Source organism: Trachemys scripta, chromosome 13 (assembly GCF_013100865.1).
Source record: "Trachemys scripta elegans isolate TJP31775 chromosome 13, CAS_Tse_1.0, whole genome shotgun sequence".
Lineage (NCBI taxonomy): Eukaryota > Metazoa > Chordata > Testudines > Emydidae > Trachemys > Trachemys scripta.
Window position 1 is genome coordinate 9210200 of NC_048310.1, and position 16032 is coordinate 9226231.

At 40.6% G+C, this 16032-nt stretch overlaps 1 protein-coding gene across 3 annotated transcripts in view; it reads right to left on the reverse strand.

Moving 5' to 3' along the window:
- The window catches only part of LOC117886616 (hepatocyte nuclear factor 4-beta-like), a 46834-nt gene extending 34616 nt beyond the window's left edge, over nt 1–12218 (reverse strand). For 2 of the 3 annotated variants that reach the window (XM_034788601.1, XM_034788600.1), the window contains exons 1-2: nt 11913–12215; nt 2837–3008 (exon numbers count right to left, since the gene is read on the reverse strand). In XM_034788601.1, coding sequence (XP_034644492.1) covers nt 2837–3008; nt 11913–12027 — 287 coding nt within the window. In that variant the 5' untranslated portion in view covers nt 12028–12215. Of the gene's footprint in view, nt 1–2836; nt 3009–7266; nt 7346–8043; nt 8050–11912 lie in introns of all 3 variants that reach the window. The other variant, XM_034788602.1, reaches the window with a different exon arrangement.
- Between the last annotated feature and the right edge of the window lie 3814 nt (nt 12219–16032).

Genomic DNA, 16032 nt, shown 5'->3' on the forward strand with positions numbered 1-16032 from the left:
AGCCACTGGACCATAAATAAACAGGGCAGCAAGTTGAAAATTTGAGTTATTGACCTACAATCAGTATAGAAGGGGAAGGCAGTCACTCTCTCTACCACAGAATTATAGCTTGAAATTAAAGCACAACAGTAACGCCATCATTCCTACATGGAACTCGACTTCTTTCGTAGGTAGTACTGGTCAGAAATTTTATGACCGCACGGTTTGGGGGTGGAGGCGGGGGCTTGGAAAATGCTGATGCATCGAAAGTGAAATATTTAATGGAAACGTGCTGATTTTGACAAAATTGCATTTTGGAGAAAAAAATGTAATCCAGCTTTCTGATAAGGTTGAGATGTTCCATTTCGACTTTTTTGGAATGGAATGTTTCAATTTTTCCTTTTTGAAACCACTCTTTGTGTCAAAGTTTTCTTTTTTATGATATAATACAACAGGTTTTTCTTCTGCTGAAAATTTTGGCAAAAATAAAAGCTCTGCAGTCTTTTACCGTGTCCCTTGTTCTGTCCTGTCTATAGACGGTCTTGGTGATGGGAAGAAGTGTGTGCTAGGAGTTCCTTCCCACAGTGCACCATGGGAGATATAGTCTTGCCAAGGAGCCTGCCTATATGGGAGAATGGGAATCAGGGAGTCATAGAGTTTAAGGCCAGAAGGGACCGTCAGATCATCTAGTCTATAAAATACAGGAAAGTCAGGCCTCCAACACCTGCACACTAAACCCAACAATTGAAATTAGACCACAGTATTACAGCCCACAGGAGACACAGACAATATTAAGTACCACAGGCAAAGAATAGGAGGAACTGAGGTGCACCTAATACTTGAGGCCCCCCACAATGGCAGGAAAATGATTGAGTGAGATATACCCAAATAATCCTAGCAAGTGACCCACACCCGCAGGCCTCAGACAAAGGGTAAAATCCCTCCAGTGACAACTCTCATATAGCACCATGATGCCTTTAAGAATAGAAATACTGGGGTTTGGTCAAAATGTGTGGTTGGGTTTTTTTTGTTTTTGTTTTTTTTACTGGAAACCACAAGCTTTTCATTTTTTAGGCATTTAGTTTGTCATCAAAATTTTCAGGAGAAAGCAGATTTTTTTCACGAAATTTTTTAGTTAGTGGAAAACCCAATTTCCTGTCAAAAAGTAGTTTCGATGACAAATTTTCAACCAGCCCTAGTTTAGACTTGACACACATTGACAGGGCAATGTGACTCCATGCCACCCCTGCTGCACCTGTTCTGTGGCTAGACAAAGCATTTTCAGCCTCCAGAAACCACAACCTGGTACGTTTCATGAGCAGTAAGTACACATGACAACTTTTAAAAAGTGAGACCAATGGAGCATGAATCTACCAAAGGAAAAAGCTGTGCTCCCGTATGGTCAAAAAACATCCATTGGTTTCACAGAATGGCACAGCAGCCTGATTAACAACCCAAGAACTCTCTGAGGAATTGGCATCTGTGATAAACAATGTTGCTCTGAGCGAAGCTAAGGACAGAATGGCCCAAATAGCGATTCAGAGGATGCTTGGTGGGTGCTTGTCATTGAGTTGGATTTGAATCAGAAGCTCTTCCCTAAGATGCTAAGTATCACACTGTGATTCATAAATAAAAATAAATAAATTAATTAAGGGAGATATCTTATCTCCTAGAGCTGGAAGGGACCTTGAAAAGGTCATTGAGTCCAGCCCACTGCCTTCACTAGCTAGACCAAGTACTGATTTTGCCCCAGATCCCTAAGTGGCTCCCTCAAGGATTGAACTCACAACGTGGGGTTTAGAAGGCCAATATGCAAACCACTGAGCTATCCCTCCTCCCAATTCATAGATTCTAAAGGGATAATACAGTGAAATAACTACTTTAATCTTGGGAAGACGGGAGCAGCAGCTCTGAGAAATCTGAAGAGATTTCCATTTTCCTGCTGAGATTAAATATATTTGGTTGGGGGAAGTGCAATCCATCAACCCATTGTCTTCTGTGGACGGAGTATTCTGGAGTGATAAGTGCCTTATATGCAGGTTCATCTAAAATGAACAGGGAGGCAAGTGTTTTACAAGGTTGGAACTCCTTTAACTGAGGAATATCGCTGCAGCAGAATGAAACTTCTCAAGTTCCAGTTCTATATGAATAATCCTCTATACTTTTTTCCCTTCTTTTAAGTAAACAACATCTTTCTAAAGTCAACCAAGATAACTGCTGTATCATTTATGGCCCATTCCTAGCAAATAATCCTCCTGGGTATACTTTTGCGTGCCAGAACGTAGATGAATCATAGCTGCCCCCATTTTTGTAGAATAATCAATATATGGCAATATGCAAGCCTTTATGTGTTTTTAAAAAACAAAATGAACAAAGAAGCTTTGGAAACCTGCAGATTTAAATTGTAATTAACACAGAGAAAATGCAATAATCCCCCTGTTTGGAAACCAGGCTGTGGAACTTTGACTTCCTGCCACTATGGCATTCGCTAAGATCGTTGGGTTACCCAGTGAGAACCTTAGTGCTTTACATACATTAACCAATCCTCAAAAGTTCCCTGGGGATTTAATTGTCCCCTATTTTACAGGTGGGGAAAGTGAGAAACAGAAACATCAAGTGGATTATTTCAGGTAACAGAAGGAATCAAGGTCAGAGATGGAACTAGAATTCAGGAATTCCCGGCTCCCAATCCTGTGCTCAGAAAACCAGATTTCATTATTATTATGTATATTACAGTACCGCCTGTGGACCAAACTGAGATAGAGGCCCCATTGTGCCAGGCACTGTACAGAGACATATAAGAGATGGTCTCTGGCCCAAAGAGCTTACAATGTCAAAGCCCGGAAGTGTTTAATACCTGCACGAATAGACGTGATTCTTGCGGACACTTCTTCTGAAGAACCCTTTGCAGCCATCGCAGCTGGAAGCCCCATAATGTTTCCCAGTGGCTCGATCCCCACAGATGGAGCACAAGGAGCTGATGCCATTGGCTAGCAGGCTGGCATTTGTCGACTCTGCTGGTATGGCTTCTGCAGACCGGACACAGAGTCAGTTAGGCCTTTTCAGCAAGAACCAGGGTGAAATGAAAGCATTGAAATATGCACATAATTATACAACCCCACCCTCCACCCTAAACATATGTACACACACCACCCCTATGCCATTGCTTCTAGGCAGAGCGGGAATCCATACCATTTTCAGCACCCTCGAAGTACTAACAAGGATGTGAACAGGGCCATTTTGTTGAAAACAACTTCTAAATTTCTTCCAACGAGCCCTGAAGCCACAGCTACCACTGCCTCCTATCAAGGTTAATGAATGTCTTTCCATGGACTTTAATGGGAGCTGTTGGGTGTGTAAGTTAGGCAGTTAAATAGCTAATATTAAGAATCCACATCTCATGCCCTCACAAAACTTGCAGGCACAAGTTTTAGAGGATGAAATTGACACCACTGTGAAAATTTGGCCCTTACAATTTACACATTTTTGAAAATTCTGCACTGACTTTAACCACAAGACCAGCCTTCCTCTTAATCCTTATAATTGTGGTGCAGTTTGGAAATGAGACACTTTTGAAAAGAGCCAGATGACGCTGATCGCTGCTTCGGGGGTGCCCAGGTGGAAGGTTTGTGTTAGCATTAGTCAGGACCGTGTTTTTCAGTATATAGGGCCTGACTCTGTGATGTCGTGAGATCATCATCAAAGTCAATAGCAGTGTTTCTCAACCTGGGGTCGCTGCTTGTGCAGGGAAAGCCCCTGGCGGGTCGGGCCGGTTTGTTTACCTGCCCCGTCCGCAGGTCTGGCTGATCGCGGCTCCCATTGGCCCGCAGCGGTGAACCGCAGCCAATGGGAGCCGCGATCGGCCAGGTCTGCAGATGGGGCAGGTAAACAAACCGGCCTGGCCCATCAGGGGCTTTCCCTGAACAAGCGGCGACCCGAGTTTGAGAAACACTGGAATAGCAAGCCCAAATAGGAAGAGGTAACACAGGACCCCGAAGGATACTCAGAATTAAAACTCTGAGAATGTTCTTCCCAGTTAGAATGGGTGGCCATCAGAGGTGGTCAGAAAATGCTAATTGTTTTATAAGGGAAATTTCAAAAAGAAATTTGCTTCATTTCATTTTCATCAAAATTTCACAAGAAAAAAAAANACGGGGCAGGTAAACAAACCGGCCCGACCCGCCAGGTCTGGCTGATCGCGGCTCCCATTGGCTGCGGTTCGCTGCTCCAGGCCAATGGGAGCTGCTGGAAGCGCAGGGACTTACTGGCCGCCGCTTCCAGCAGCTCCCATTGGCCCGCAGCGGTGAACCGCAGCCAATGGGAGCCGCGATCGGCCAGGTCTGCAGATGGGGCAGGTAAACAAACCAGCCTGGCTCACCAGGGGCTTTCCCTGAACAAGGGGTGACCCGAGTTTGAGAAACACTGGAATAGCAAGCCCAAACAGGAAGAGGTAACATAGGACCCCGAAGGATACTCAGAATTAAAACTCTGAGAATGTTCTTCCCAGTTAGAATGGGTGACCATCAGAGGTGGTCAGAAAATGCTAATTGTTTTATAAGGGAAATTTCAAAAAGAAATTTGCTTCATTTCATTTTCATCAAAATTTCACAAGAAAAAAAAAAAGGTTTTTCCCATGAAAACCTAAGTCTTTGGTTTTCAAAAAATGAACATTTTTACCCGAAAAGTGACATTTGTTTTTGATGAAACGCTATATTTTTGTTGAAGATACTTTTTCAACCAAAAAATGTCTACCAATTCTAGTGACTTCTTCATTAATGATTAATTATTATTATTATTATTAATGTGGTAGTGCCTAGTGAGCAAGCTGGTCAGGGTCGCAGTGTGCTAGGCATTGTACAAACATAAAAAGTGACAGCCCTGGCCCCCAAACGCTTTTACACTAAATGACAAGATGTAACAGGTGGATGAGGCAAACAAGTAAGCCATACATATGGGATAGGGGACAAAAGGTAGCTTAATAAAATAATAAATAATAATTAATAATAAGTTCATAATTCTTAGCCAATAGTATGTGCAGGAATCACAATTTGCTACTTTTCAAATTCTCTGAGGTGCGGTGCCCCCCAGCTTTGACTGATGTCAATGAGTGATGAGTGGTCAGCCCTTTGGAAAAGGTGCTCAATATCGCACAAGTTAAAGCCGTAGGCAGCAGATAACCCAAGTTTACACTGATCTTGCCAGTCTTACATTTGTGACGGTTAAGCATAGAATGGACTCTATTGGAACAATATCTCCAGTGTACTGTATTGTGTCAATATCAGCTGAAGCTTCTTGACCCACCTATTTCTTTTCTGAACAAGCATACGGTTATCCTGGCCACAATGAACAAAGTCTCACTGGTTATTTGATTTTGAGTTCTGGTAAAAAAAAAAAAATTGCACTACAAACATTATCAATCAGGAGGTCAATTCTCTCAGTTACGTCTATGCAACCCACATTGACTTCAGTGGAGATGGGCCAAGGCAACTCAGGACAGAATTTGGATCCAATAGGCTTTTCATTTTTCAATAGAGCCCAGTTCTGCTGGGCACATATCCCAGCAAAGGGCCAGACTGTGAAACTCTGGGTGAGTAACTGCTCACAACATCAGTGAGGGTTTCCCTACCTGGTCCTAAGTCAATGGGAGTTTTGCTTGAGCAAAGGCTGCAGGCTTCACCTCCAGACTTTTGGGACCCAGTTCTGCTAGCCTTTCTCACATCAAGTAGTAGCTCACCTCAGCGGCAGGTGATTGATTTCCCATCAAATCCCATCGATTTTCAGTGAGCAAGGCATTACTCAGTGAGTAAGTGGGGCATAATCTGGCCCTTTATTAACACACTGGTAGCTCACTGTATCTAAGTACACCCACAATGTTGATGATCATTAGAGCTGGTCGAAAAATTTTAAATGAAACATTTTCTCATCAGAAGAGGTTTCATCAAAATTTTCTCTGAGAAAAGATCAGTTGGGAGAATGTTCCAATGGGAAAATGAGAAATAAACATTTCATTTTGTTTCAAGTTGGCATTAATCTCTGCATCTGCCTAGTGGGAGTTGTAGTTCTGGGTTCCCCGTCCTCTTCTATGGACCCAGTTCTGGCCAGACTACACCTCCCATGATGCACCACAGTTTCTCCTTGTGGCTGAGACACCATGGTGCATCATAGGAGTCTCATGATCTCTTTGAAGTTAAGGACCAATTCTGCTCTAATTTACACCCATGAAAATGTCACTGACTTCAATGGAATTGTATAGTTGTAAAATTAGGCCAGGATTCATTAACCGAATGCCGCGTAAATCAGTCCAAAGTTCAGGCCACCGTGTGCACTGACGTGTCCTTTTCAGAAGATGATAGTGATATGGTTGGCAGTAGTTAGCAGCTCAGCCAGTGTGTGTACAAATGTCAAATCACTATTTATACCCAGTCACAAACTACTGACTGACTCTGAATAAGGAAGAGCAAATGAATAACAAAAATCCTGTTTTCATGAAAATGTCACTAGACACGTGCTCAAGTGGCAAATGTCGGATCTAGATTTCCAACCTACACAAAATTTGGGGGTGCGTGCGGGTGGACTGAGCTCTACTAAGAAAGGCAGAGATACATAGTCACTAGAGGACATATACTTAGTCCAACACAAAAACACAGCATTGTGTAACAGTCACAGTTGCTCGTCCCCATAATATAACAGAACTGTCTTTAAACAGAACCTTTCCTAAAATTTTTCCTGTGAGACGTCTGTTGGTCTTTTGCTAGAAGGGTGCATCTGGTGGTGTTCTTTCCAACAGAGACCAGCCATTAGATACAGTCTGAAAAGCTGATCTTAGTCCTGGGTGGTTTCTGGACAGAATAGAATTGTCATTGCAGTGAAAATATCAGTCTACTCCCTGGGAGTATCACTGAGGCGTATTTGCTGCCAAAATTCTCTGGCAGAAAAATTACTCTCGAAATCCAAGACTTGCCTGAGTTTCAGAAGTGATGTATCATCAACATAAAATCTGGGAATTTATAGCCTAGCCTGATAGCTAAAAATTATATGAAAACCTCTGTCAAACTCAGGAAAGTTCAGATCTAGATGGGAGATCAGAAATTATCTCTGGTATATACTGTGTATAAGCATAGCATAGCATGGCTGAAATGAAATTATGCAATTACAGCAAATGAGAGAAAGGGTGGTTTTGTGGTTGAGACTGAAGAGCAAAGTCTGTCTTATATGGCTCACCATGCTGACATGATTAGGCATGTCTGTTTCCGCAGCCAACAGTACACAACGGACTGATGCAGCTACCATCATGTCTAACCAACTTTGACTTCCCTAACCTTATGGAACAGGTACCCATTCTGCAGCTGGGTGAGCAGGAGGTAACCTTTCAGTGCGAGACTGAGCAAGACGAATCCATGACTGCTGTGATTGCAGTCGAGTGCCTTAACCAGTCAGCTACCGCTCCTTGTGAAATTTATGCTACCTGGGTTTAATTCTCAGCTTAATTACTGAACTGCCACTTGCCCATGGACAGTCACCTCTCTTTCCCCTCCAACCTTTTTGTTTTGTTTATTTAGATTGGGGCCCTGATCTTGGTGGAGTCTACTAGATACTACTGCAATACAAACAATAAATAAGAAGAGAAAATGGGCCTTAATCAACACCCAAGATTTGAATGCCCCAAAATTTGGACTAGGGCTCAGAATTCACTTCAGATCTGAATTTTGCTTTTCAGAGCTACCTCCAGTAATGATAAAGTCTTTAGTGGATATCTGTAGAGGGATGATAGAGCCTTCCATCCATGCCCCAGACTGACCTATTATATCTTTGCAGTAATCTAAGTCCTCATTTTAAAAAACTGTTTATGCACCTAAAGTGATATAGCAAAAGGGGCATATGGGGTGCATATAGTGTTCAGTTACCAATTTTGAATGCACTAAAACTGGATTTAAATGTGCCAGATTTTCAGTTTTTGTTTGTAAATCTAAATGGGGGGGGGGGGCACAAAAATGTGAGTGGTATTGTCAGCTCCAAAATGGCAGCATGCAAATTCAGAGGCAGGATTGGAGTCCACTTTGAAACGTGGCTCTGATGCAATTCAAATACATTATAAATCAGTTTTGCAACCCCCATCAATCCGAGGTGAGGTATTTTAAAGATCAAAATCAAAACCAGCCTAGATTAACTGTTCCTAAACTCACACAGTAACTGACCTATCAGAGAGCTATCAGCATGCTTGATACCTTGTGGAATATTCAGGCATTCACACCCTCTAACTGGCAGAACATTTCTTATTGCTTTAAAATTATCTTCATTAGCTGGACTTGTCCTTAACTATGACTGTACAAGGGTCAGATTGCAGCTTGGCTGAGAGTGAGTTTTTAAAAGGGTCACGTTAAACTCTTCAGACTCAGTTTGGCGGTTGAATGCTATGGAAGGTAAAGGAATCACCAAAGACGGGAGCTTTATTTATACTGCAATTGGCCAAGTGATTAATGTAAATTTACAGAAAAATGATAACTGTGATGAAATATGTGATGAGCACCACATAAAGAACTAAGTAACAAGATAGATGCAATTGTAGCCAAGATAAAATAAAACAAGATTGTACCAAGAAGGAATATTTCTCCAGTTAATAACACGGTATAAAGGAAAGAAAAGACTGACATTGATTTTCCCTTTTTTTTTTTTTGGCCACTCTTTCTGTCTGAAATAGACAAAATTATAATGCCCTCTTCCACTCCCGCAGTGGATTCCTTTATTCATTTCTGAATTAACCTTTGCTACATTAACCACATTTGCCAATTGTATATAAAGTACTAAGAAGCTTGAAGATTCAGAATTAATTCATAGGCTTCCCTCATGTAAAAAGAAAATTATAATAGCTAACAAAAAAGTAGGGTTAACTCAAGAGTTGGTTGAAATTGTTCGATTAATGGCAAATTTTGATGACAAATGGTATTTCAAAGAAAGCAAAAATGTTTTACAAAACAACAATAGTTTCCTTGAAATTTCCTATTTTTGACAAAAGTTATAATTTTCATTGGGAAAAATACTTTCTCTTGCTTTTTTACTTCTCCTCCCAGATTCCAAAGGAGAATAGAAGAAAAGCAAGAGAAAATAGTTTTTTTTCCCTCATGAAAATAAAAAAAATACAATTCTTGAAAAAATTCCAAATAGTTCATTTTGAAATTGTTCATTAAAAATCATGTAAACCTTTGAAATAAATGAAAAATGTTCATTTCCTTTGAAATTTTTCATGATATATACTCACCTTTTGGCTAACTAGCTCCACTTAACTTATTGCCCACTTATTATTAGTTTGTGGGTACAACTTATCTTTGATAAGCTGTATAAAGAAAATACTAATTTTACGGGAAAGCCAAATTTCAAGAGGTGCCTCTGATATTGCCACAGTATTTGACAAGTGTCCAATTCTACTAGCTTAACCCAGAAGAACTGACAATTTCACTGAGCTCCTTTGAACATAACCTTTTATCCATAGCTACCATAATTATACAAACATGAAACTATGATTATTTTAAATGTTAAGGAAACATTTAGACTAACACCCTCTACCATTGCCATACTGGAACAGACCAATCTTCCTGCTAGTCTGGTATCCTCTCTCTTAGAATCACTAGTGTTATATATTTCAAAGGAAAGTGTACATCACCCAAATATAGTGCATTAATATACTCCACAGAGGAAATAAGTTCCTGTTCTCAGCTCATGATCATTTTATGCCTTGAAATTTGAGGACTGAGAGCCCTTAGCTAGGATTTAAAAAAAAAAGATAAATATAATTATACATTCTATTTTTAAATATACCTTTATATCTTACTTATATTTTAAAATAAACCCGTAATCACTATTGGCTTCTATAATATCTTGCAGTAGTGAGTTCCACAGGTTAATTATAAATCACAAAAAGACCTAGAATTTCCTGTTCTCCATTTTAAATTTGCTGCCATTTAATTTTATTAAGTGATTCATAGATTTTAGAAAGAGGCTTAAGGGCCTGATTCTGCTTTCATTTACCCCAGGGTAAATCAGGAGTCACTCCACTGAAGTCACTGGATTTATACCAGTGTAAGGATGATCAGACTCTTGTAAACTCAGAATAAGGCCCTAAATTCGTTAGAATATATATATTGAAGACCTGCTCCTGCTCCCACTAAAGTGTAGAGCCAAATTTCCATTGGTTTCAGTGGGGCAAATTAGGGTCCTAAAAAAATGTATATAGATTTAATTTGAACTAATTCCCTGTTTTTTATAAACACTATCTAAAGTGAGAATATTTCTCTATTTTAATACTTCGTAAAAATATTGCTAAAACAGATTGGGAAGTCATGCATCCTGAATGCTGTTGGTTTAGAATACATTTTCATGCAGAGAGATTTCACCTCTCTTTTTAAAACTATTCTTACAAACAGTAGAAGAGGCTACTTACCAAAGACAAACAAGCTAATTTCAAAACAGCTAGTTCCTGAGAGAGCCAGTTACTTATTAACAATAAGGCAAATAGCCCAATACCAACCTAGATAGCCTTCGCCTTTAGAAAAAACTGAGCCTGTAATTTTTACCTAATGAAACACCACAACAATACAGGGTTTTATGTCACAATTACAATGGATTTGGGGACAATTTGTGCAATAGATAAAAAATGTATCTTGTTCAAGAAGCGAGTGCCAGGGCAAAACATGTTTACTGAAGACATAGTATCAAATGGAAACCGTTCAGTGAAAATAACATGAAATCTGATATACTCAATTTTGAGCTGCCAAACTTTTCAAAAGTTCTTTTCCAAAGGATGAACTTTTCTTGAGACCAGTTGACAATTCTAATTTTCTTTGGGCCTTTTCATTTTCTTTTGAACATAAGCTCTGAAATCCTTTGTGTCCCTCATAAGCATGCATAATAACTTTGAGTTGCTGGCAAAACACATTTCAAAAGCTGTTGTTCCTGATTTCCTTTTGATGAAACCACTAATGAGCAAGCATAAGTGATGCAGTAAGAAATTAATCTTAACTAGAATAAACCTCTTGACATTTCACTTACTTAGACTATCCAGGCAGGCTGGACTATTCCCAATTTTATTTATGATGTTGGCCTTACATTGCATAATTTACAGTGTCCTTCACCTCACATTTCAGGCGATGGACAATTAGTGTTTCTAGAAGAGCATTTACTATTTAAAATGACATCAAACAAACTTCTGAATGCTCCAGTCCCAAATGCTGCTGTGCAACTTTCCTGGAGTTCTCTGGACAAGGCAGATATTTGCTAGGGTCAAGCACACATTACAGTCATGTTCCTTGTGTGTTGAAAAGACTTGGGTCAAGCTTAGTAAATGAGCTCTAATTCCCAGGTAGTTGATCAGAACATTTGGATATTTACTTTACTAGCTAAAAACCTTTGAATAAGTGACCCCAGCTCACAGTGTATTTTGTGAGTAACAACATAGATGGCGCTTATAGGATTAAATTGCTCAAACCATGTATATATACACTTGTCTTTTTTCCCCTATAAGTATTGCCATACATTTGTGTCTATGTCATTTTAGGAGAACATTTTTTTCTTTGTGTGTAAAGTAATTTCCCTGCTCCTTAGATATAAAACAGAATGCATATTACAGAGCACCAGAGATATTGAAACTGTTCGTAACAGGTTGCAAGCTCTTCTGGGCAGGGTCTTTACTTGCATCATACCTAGCACACTAGGGGGTTGAATAAATGATTAAAAACAACCCCATGCATTTCAGTTTTGAAGGGAACGATCGTACTCTGGCCTGAACACAACCACAGCCACAACAAAGGCGGATAGTTCCTCGCCTTAAATATTACACCTTCCACCTTTTGCCCTGCACCTCCTATCTATCTTTTCTAGACGTCCAACTTTTTCAATAAGGTAACCGGGGTTATTTAAGAGGAATTGAGTAGAAATCTCACCAGTGTTAGTTGGCAGCACCCGCAGGTTTTCAAACTCCAGCATGGTGTAAGAGGAGTCCAGGGATTCGACATAATCTGGCATATCCATATCCATTATGGCTTGACAAAGCTTCATTATTACTTGTCAACAGCAATGGAACAGGCCAAAACAGCCCTGCTGTCAATCATGGCCAAGGTTTCCTTTGCAAAGAGAGACAACCCCAAGACCTTGGAGTGACAAATCATTACCTAGCTCCCCCACAGTCCCCTCCCAGTGCCAAGAGAAGGCTGGAGGGGAAGAGGTCCAGTCTTTACCTCTCTCTCTCTCTCTCTCTCTCTCTCTACCTGCGTGTCTGTGTCCTGTATCATGATTATATGACGCAGATAAGGCCTGGGCTAAATCAGCTTGGATTGCATCCTCGGTTCAACACCATGTGGTTTATGGCAATCCCTGTGTAAACATTTTGAAAAGTGTAGCAGTGAGGCATTCACACACTGAACTGTTCTTTCAGGACAAAGCTCTGGGTCATGTCACTTAGCACTCGGGTCACTTCAATGATACTTTTCTCTGCCATTTGCCATCTGCCCTTGTAAAAATGCCAGGTGGAGTCACTTGAGCCAGTGTGGGTGGGGGGCGAGGAAGGGGGGGCGGGAGAATCAGTCCCACAGATGGCCAGAACACACAAGGCTTCACATGTATGTAGTACTTGCTTCCTAATCCGAAACTCAGTAAAGCCAATGGAGGGAGGGATAGCTCAGTGGTTTGAGCATTGGCCTGCTAAACCCAGGGTTATAAGCTCAATCCTTGAGGGGGCCACTTAGGGATCTGGGGCAAAAATCAGTACTTGGTCCTACTAGTGAAGGCAGGGGGCTGGTCTCAATGACCTTTCAAGGTCCCTTCCAGCTCTATGAGATAGGTATATCTCCATATATTAAAAGACTTCCATTGACCTCAATGAGCTTTCAAACCTCTCTAGATAGGTGAGTACTGCAAAATAAATAAAAACAAACAGAACTCTCAGACTTTCATTCTAACCCACCCCCCACAAAGTCACATCTGTGATATTCACAATCTGTTTGCCACAAACATTTATATAGCCCCCCATTACCACAGTATCTGAGCAGTGCCATACAGTCTTTTATGTATTTATACTCACATCACCCCTGTGAGGTAGAAGGAACCTTTTATAGATGCTACATTTGACAGATGGGGAATTGAGACAGAGAGACTAAGGCCCAGATCCTCAAAAGGTAATTAGTTGCCTAACTCCCATTGATTACAATGCAAATTAGACATCTAAATACCTTTGAGGATTTGGACCTATGTGACTTGCCCAAGCTCACACAGGAAATCCACAGCAGCAATCCCAGGCTAGTGCCCGAACCATTGAACCATCCTTCCTTCCCATTCATGAATATTCATAGAGGTGATTTATTCTTGTTTGGAAGGATGTCTGCAGAAAATGAAGTCTTGCAAATACTCATGCATATATGTGTTTGCATGAAGAGTCACGCCAGAAGTCATCACACAGAAAGCTTGAAATCACCATAATTTCCCCTTTCCTTTTTAATAGAAGTTTCATTTATCCAATTAGGTATTACAAACAACGCTATGCGAGATTTAGCTGACCAATCACACCCCAGGAATAACAAAGCGCAAGCCATGAAGAAGTGTTGTGGATGCAAATAGTTTGCAAACAAACCTAAGACAGGGAGAGCTGTTTATATACAATATTTGAACAATGAGCAAATTCATAATAATTAAGTCTGTTCACGGATAACTTGCAAACAGAAGAAAGGACTAAGTTCATTGAATATATTAGGCGTTTTGTCCATTTCTAATTGCAACTTGCATCCAAACGTGTCCCACAAATTATAGCCCTAAACCTGCCATCAGTAATAGAAATGTTGCCAATATAAAAAGAGCAGGATCAGGAGATGTTGTGTACAATTGCATATATGGAACTTGACCCCCCACTGAAGTGCTGCCAGCTCTGAGGTAACCATGGCAACTAATTAACAGTAGACAGCTCAGTTTAGAATGGGAGTGAAGATGAGCCCTGCTCCCAGTTGAAACTACAGAGGACTTCAAGTATCAGAGGGGTAGCCGTGTTAGTCTGGATCTGTAAAAAGCGACAAAGAGTCCTGTGGCACCTTATAGACTAACAGACGTATTGGCGCATAAGCTTTCGTGGGTGAATACCCACTTCGTCAGACATAAATCTTATGCTCCAATATGTCTGTTAGTCTATAAGGTGCCACAGGACTCTTTGTCACTTTTTACAGCGGACTTGTAAGGTAGGCAGATGTAATTAACCAATTCAGAATTTGGGCAGGACACTGGAGTTGATATCACTAGTCTTGTGCCAGGGCATAATTAATGTCCACAAGTGCATCGATAAATGAAACCCATGATAGAAAAATGAACAACATTGACAATAGTCAAGACCTTAGTTTTAATTCTCATCCAATACTACTGTCATCATATTGCCCCTAACAACATGGAGGCATTGGTTCAGTACTGACCCAATGGGAGACGGTTACATCTCCTGAATCACCAACATCTGCTACCTACAGCATCTCTGTTGTTCTCCCACCTATTGTCCAGGCTCAATCTTTCAGTGTTCATGAGACCATGGTCTAAGTTGTTGTTGATAAAGGCCCATATGGCAGAAGGTACCAGTCAAAGTGAAGTGTTGAAACTATTAAAATAGTTGGAAGCGGCATGCCAGTGTTCTGCACAGTCTTTTGATATTGCATTTGTCGTTTGGTTATGGACAGTTCAAAATCATGCCAATATAAACATTTGTTTCTCAATAACAGTCTGTGTTTTGAAGTCAGGCAATATTCCAATTTCTCCTGTCGAGTTCCAAGTGCTCCATATTTTCTTTTCTTTTTATTTCAGAGTTTTGCATAGAATCTCAAGATTTTTCGTTATTAAGATTGAGGAGTTGGGAGCAAGAAGACTGGAAATGAAACTCTCACGTGCAGTGGTGTCTGTTACTAATGCAGTATATACCTTTATATGTTTGGAACTCAGGAGTTATCACCAGCCAGGTGCCTTGACATCTTCCCTCATTTTACAACTCCATCCTCAAGGACATTGGGGGAGAGGGAGAGCTCAGTGGTTTGAGCATTGGCCTACTAAACCCAGGATTGTGAGTTCCATCCTTGAGGGGGCAATCTGGGACAAAAATCAGTACTTGGTCCTGCTAGTGGAGGCAGGGGGCTGGATTCAATGACCTTTCAAGATCCCTTCCAGTTCTATGAGATAGGTATATCTCAATATATTATATTATTGCTTGTGTTTCAGAGACTCCTTCCTACACAGGCATTCTACGGGATCCAGTTTGACATCCTGTTGAATTTGGAGGAGAGAAGGGTCTTGAGGAACAGGCAGAGGCTTTTCCAAAAGGAAGACTCATGGCAAGATTAGAGGTTGCCAAATAGTCTGAACTCTGAATGAACCCATAATTAGTGGAGCGCAATGTAATCTAGCAAACCCTGTAATACAACTGACAAGAAAGGTGCCAAAATCAGATTTTGAAAAATCTTAGATTCGCTCTCTTTGACCTCATTTACTCAAGTCAAATTTACCTTTCAGGCAGCAAGGATTTCCTCCATGTATCAGGGAGGTATCGTAGACTTTGCAAAGTGTTAATCGTAGATGGGATTTTCCTAGATTTCTAACTCTCTCTCTCTCTCTCTCTCTTTTTTTTTTAAAAGAATACGTTGTAACTAATCCTACACAAATGACTACCCGCTTAGATAAGATTTATTTTTTTATCCTTGGACTGTGCCCCAAGGAACAAAGTAATGCCAACATCAGCTAAATTAGCATCTGATTAGTCATTCTTGCATCTTACTCAAAACCAGCCTTGACTAGTTCTATTAATCTACATCTTTGTAAGATGCAGGCTGGACCCAATCCTGCAAGGTTCTGAGCACCCCTTCCAAGGAGAGCCAAGCGTACACAGCATCTCTCTGGGACCCCTCAGCACCTTGCAGGATCAGGCTATATTAGAAGGTCAATAACAGAAGATTAGCCTGGCTCCAAAAAGCATTCAGGGAAGGAAATAGATCTTACTAATCTCATTTTATTTGCTTCATAAAAGCAAAACTCATAGATACGGGAGGGGAC